The 5,536-nt window shown below is 39.7% G+C and overlaps 1 protein-coding gene across 1 annotated transcript; it reads left to right on the forward strand.

Moving 5' to 3' along the window:
* Positions 1-1,798: 1,798 nt before the first annotated feature.
* Positions 1,799-5,271, forward strand: LOC107568278 (extracellular calcium-sensing receptor-like). Its single transcript, XM_016254212.1, has 6 exons — positions 1,799-1,911; positions 2,254-2,545; positions 2,794-3,621; positions 3,754-3,981; positions 4,153-4,267; positions 4,358-5,271. Exons 1-6 carry the CDS (start codon positions 1,799-1,801, stop codon positions 5,269-5,271), a joined length of 2,490 nt encoding a protein of 829 aa, XP_016109698.1.
* Positions 5,272-5,536: the final 265 nt, after the last annotated feature.

Here is a 5,536-nt window from a genome sequence, read left to right on the forward strand (position 1 = left end):
TCTCATTTATCACACACTATCAGTGCACACATTCACACACTCACAATACCCAGTGAGATTACTGTCGGTGATCGACACAGCACGACACTGCACACGGTGACAAGACCGCACCACCACCACCCAAGTGTTGAAAATCTGCCTCCCTGCTTTTTGTTGGACACACAGCACCTGTAAGTAGATAAACCAAATCATCTTAATAAACTACACACCAGCACACTTATTGACACTGAATAAAGAAAAAAATATATAAACTTAACCTCAATTTCTAACAAAATCAAGGACACAACAGAAAAAAAAATAACAATTTCCAACAACTGGTTCAAAAAGACAATGAAAAGAAAAAGCAAAAGCAAATGAATAACCTTTAAAGATGAAATACACACAGAATTAAATAAAACAAATATTAAAGTATAAAGCCAAGATGAACCATCCAACGAAAAGGCAAATAAAAGAAAAGCAACTAATGCACAAAAGCAAAATTAAACTGATACAAAACAAAGCTAGACAAATAAACGAAGAACAACACAGCAGCATATTTCTGTGTACTGATGTTCAGACTAAACCACGTGCACTGCAGCAGGAACCCTCCAACATATTACGGACACTGCAGCAGTCAGCCACGTTAACTTGACAGGGCCAGCGTGAGCACTGAACAGTATAGAAGCAGAAGTTGTCGCTAACAGAAACTAGATAATACAGCCAACCGCCACACCAAAGCAGAGCCAGTACGATGCGAAGCAATGTAGATACAAGGGGCTGCCAGCAACGGGATGCAGAGTAGGCAGTCTGACCAAACACCAGTTGTAAACATTAACCAGTTGACATCTCATACGGCTTTCCAATAGATGCTCAAAATCAACCTTAAGCGAGCAGTGGCTGAATTAGCCACACCGCTAACAAACACGATGTCGAATGCCAGTACCAGAAAGGGGCGGGGGCACCTGAGTGACCCCTCCAACTGACACAAATCAGCCCTTTATTACACCCACCTATGCCTGCTGTTAGGCTAACAATATTCTAACGTCAATACAGGGAGCGGCTAACTACTCTGCCACATTAGGATTTGCCACGGAGGAGCAGGACCGAGCAGGACACAGACGCATGCGACCATGTCCAGGAACGTCGTGTGCACACTCTAAAAATAGCTCATTGAAAGTTCTAATGAGCAGGTGTCGCGGTTGTGGCACAGTCAGCGATGAAACGCCAGAAGCAGCAACAGATGACTTTAATGTCATCATGGATGAAAAGAAAGAAAGAAAGAAGAAAAGAAAGAAAGAAAGAAAGAAAAAGAAAGGAGATGTGAGCTGGTTGATGAACCAACTGTTCAGTGGTTTATATACTGTACCCTAACCCTACTCCTCACACAAAATGTTCTGCTATTCAATAAAAAAAATAAAAAAGAGCATTTTGTATGATTTATAAATTGTTGTCTTCATAAGGATCAATAAATGTCCCCAAAAGGTCAAAATTTACTGGAACACAACAGTGATAGTAAAATGTATATGGTTAATTATCTGCAATGCTTGCCATGTTTGGTAGAGGTGGAGGGTTACAAAATAGGAAAAAAAATGACATCATTATTTACAGAGAGGCCAGTGGCACCGCCTGTGCTATAAAAAAAAGTACCCCATAAAATATGATAAATCAGTGAGCTTGTTTGAAGAGTGACATAAATAAAGAGGGAAGGATGTGGGTAATTCTGTATGTTTGTTTGTTCCTGTCTTGTAACTATATATATGTAGCTTTGATGGCCACTTCAGGAACTTGTAAGCTACAGGGACACTTCACATTGAATGGGATGTACCAGGATGGAGATCTTCTAATTGGTGGTCTGTTTGAGATTCAGAGGTACCTCAAAGTATTCCCTGAGCTAAGCTTCAAAACAGAGCCAAAACTACCACGCTGTGAGCTGTGAGTTTGTGAGCTGTGAGACCACACCAACTGAAGAACGCTTAATAAACAAGATAATAAATGGGGAAATTTTGTATATACACTGTAACTTGTCAATGACAATTTAGTCTAAGCAACTGATATTATGTTACATGATGGATTACAAGAATTAAATCATTCACTGCATATGTTAAATTTACTTATTTATATTAATTATTTTATTTATAAAATGTATATTTGAACAGAATACAAAAATATCTCGTATTAAATTTAAATGTTATGTAATATTTTAATTATTTCTACTGTTACTGTTAGTATTACTGTAGTTAATGATCTAATTTCCCTTTGTATTGTCTTCTCCAGCTTCTATATGACAAGCTTCCAGCAGGCACTAACAATGGTTTTTGCTATCAATGAGATTAATAACAATCCCAACCTGCTGCCTAACATCACGCTTGGTTACCAAATCTACGACAACTGTTTAAGGCTTGGAGTGGCATTCCGTGGTGCCACAGCTCTGGTTAGTGGGACAGAGGAGACCGTCTCTGACCTCAACTGCAAAGGCCCACCACCAGTGATTGGAATCATAGGTGATCCAGGTTCTACCCATTCCATTGCAATTTCCAGTGTCCTGGGGTTGTTTCGACTCCCTATGGTATGAGATAGACATTTTAAAACCTTTTTTTTTCTGTAAAAAAATTCCATGTTACCCCCTTTTTTTGTCTATCACATTTTTTTTGTTTCCATCACAATGAATTTGGTTATCAATTAAGCCATTCTCATATTTTCAATTATAATAGCAGACCACTGTATGCAAATATCAATAACTTGCTTCACACACACTTTTTATTTGTTCATCTTCCTCTCACCTTTCTCTCTCTGTCTCTGCTCTCTTCTAATTAGATTAGCTACTACGCCACCTGCTCCTGTTTGAGTGACAGAAAAAAGTACCCCTCTTTCTTCAGAACAATCCCCAGTGATGCCTTCCAGGTACGGGCTATGGTTCAGATCTTGAAGCATTTTGGATGGACCTGGGTTGGTCTCATCTACAGTGATAATGACTATGGCATCTATGCTGCTCAATCATTCCATCAGGAAATGCATCTAATTGGATATTGTGTTGCTTTTTCTGAAATCCTGCCAAATGATAACAACCCCATAGATATTCAACGCATAATGGGAGTGATTCAGTCCTCTACAGCTAGAGTGGTGATTGTTTTTTCAGCTTCATCCTTACTGATACCTTTGATGAATGAGGTGGTGTTGCAGAACATAACAGGCAGGCAGTGGATTGCAAGTGAAGCTTGGGCTACTTCACCTGTATTTCGCACACTACTTTTCCAGCCATTCCTGGGGGGCACAATGGGCATTGCTATCAGGCGTGGAGAGATCGAGGGGCTTCATGACTTTCTGTTATGTATTCGTCCCAACAATGGTCAAAGAAATGATGTAGTGAGAATCTTCTGGGAGAACATCTTTGGGTGCAGTTTTGAAACTAAGGGTAAAGGGACTGATGGAGAGCAAGTAAAAAAGGTGTGTACAGGACAGGAGGATCTGAGCACAACAAACACACCATACACTGATGTTTCAGGATTGAGGGCATCGTATAATGTGTATAAGGCAATTTATGCCCTGGCACATGCAGTTCATGACCTGATGCAGTGTGAGGAGGAGAGAGGACCATTCAGTGGGAACAGATGTGCCGACATAACCAACCTGAAACCATGGCAGGTAAGACCCATATGTTTAGTGCATTCTCTTTAGGCATATAGAAGAGCTGAATGTGGAAAAGCAAAATATTTGCTATATTAATTCAAATTTCAGATAAAAATATAAAACCTGTCCTGTCTACAAACTGTATAGCTGGTTCACTACCTACAGAAAGTGAACTTCACCACAGGCTTTGGGGATCATGTGTCATTTGATAAGAATGGAGATGCTCTGGCCATCTATGATGTGTTGAACTGGCAGCCGAGCGCTGATGGATCAATTAAGCTCCACAAGGTCGGTGTAGTAAATGAAAGTTCGGCAACAGGGATGGTTCTCACACTCGACGAGGATGCATTTTACTGGAATTTTGAAACAACAAAAGTAATTACCTTTGAATGTTAAAATGCCATCCTTTTTGCAGATATAAAGACTAAATAGTAGTTGAAGCTATGATAAGACAATTGTAAATAAATTAATGGACAATCCAAACTAGTCATTATGTAAAAGACAAACATAACTGACTGCAGTTGATGTCTCTTTTAGCCCCCACAGTCAGTATGCAGTGAGAGTTGCCCCCCAGGAACCAGACGAGCCACAAGAAAGGGCCTTCCTCTCTGCTGTTTTGACTGCTTGCCATGTGGAGATGGAGAGATTTCTAATACAACAGGTGAGGAGATTATTGTTGGCAAAATTTGAATCAAATTTGAAAGTAATGTCCTCTTCAAAATCTCACCTTCTGTCTTTTGCTTACTCAAAGATGCTATTGAATGCACAACATGTCCAGATGAGTTCTGGTCCAATCCAGATAAGGATCAGTGTGTCCCCAAAGAAATAGAGTTTCTATCCTATGAGGATCCTCTGGGCATCTCTCTCACCACTGCTTCCCTGCTTGGCACCTTCCTCTGTGCTCTTGTGATGATCATATTTGCTCTTCACCGTAACACTCCCATAGTACGTGCCAACAATTCAGAACTTAGCTTTCTGCTGCTGTTGTCACTCAAACTGTGTTTCCTGTGTGTGCTACTGTTCATTGGCCAGCCACAGTTGTGGACATGTCAGTTAAGACATGCTGTGTTTGGTATAAGCTTTGTCCTGTGCATCTCCAGCATCCTGGTCAAGACTATGGTGGTAATAGCCGTATTCAAGTCATCTCGACCAGAGGGCAAAGGAGCAATGAAATGGTTTGGAGCAGCTCAACAAAGATGCACAGTTCTGGTCCTAACAGCCCTCCAGGTTGTGATATGTGCAGTCTGGCTATCAACTGCCTCTCCAACACCCCATAAAAACAACCAGTATACTCGCTCTAAAATAGTATATGAATGTGCCATTGGCTCAGTGGCTGGTTTTTCTATGCTGCTGGGATACATTGGACTGTTGGCAGCAGTAAGCTTCCTGTTAGCCTTCCTTTCAAGGAATCTTCCAGATAATTTTAATGAGGCTAAGTTCATCACTTTTAGCATGTTAATCTTCTGTGCTGTGTGGATTGCATTTGTTCCAGCATATGTGAGTTCACCAGGGAAATATGCAGTTGCTGTGGAGATATTTGCCATCCTGGCTTCAAGTTTTGGATTACTGGTGGCCATATTTGCCCCGAAGTGCTACATCATCCTTTTACATCCAGAGAAAAACACTAAAAAAGCCATCATGAGAAGAGAAGCACAAAATAAATAGTTTTACATTATTGTGGTCAACCATCTACAGACACATTGGTGACATTTTGATTAGTATTTTACTTGAATTTTGAAATCTGAATTAAGTTGATATTGTTACAATTATATTATTAACATTTTTGTGTGGAAACAGTTTAAACTTCATCAGCTTCTTTACAATGTGATATAATTTAAAAGCATAACAAATATTTAAAAAAACATTTCTGAATTAAGCATTTTTTAACAGAACATTAATAATTAGAACTATAACGGATATAAAAACAGAG

The sequence above is a fragment of the Sinocyclocheilus grahami genome, unplaced genomic scaffold (assembly GCF_001515645.1).
Source record: "Sinocyclocheilus grahami isolate Dianchi unplaced genomic scaffold, SAMN03320097.WGS_v1.1 scaffold1230.1, whole genome shotgun sequence".
Taxonomy (NCBI): Eukaryota; Metazoa; Chordata; class Actinopteri; order Cypriniformes; family Cyprinidae; genus Sinocyclocheilus; species Sinocyclocheilus grahami.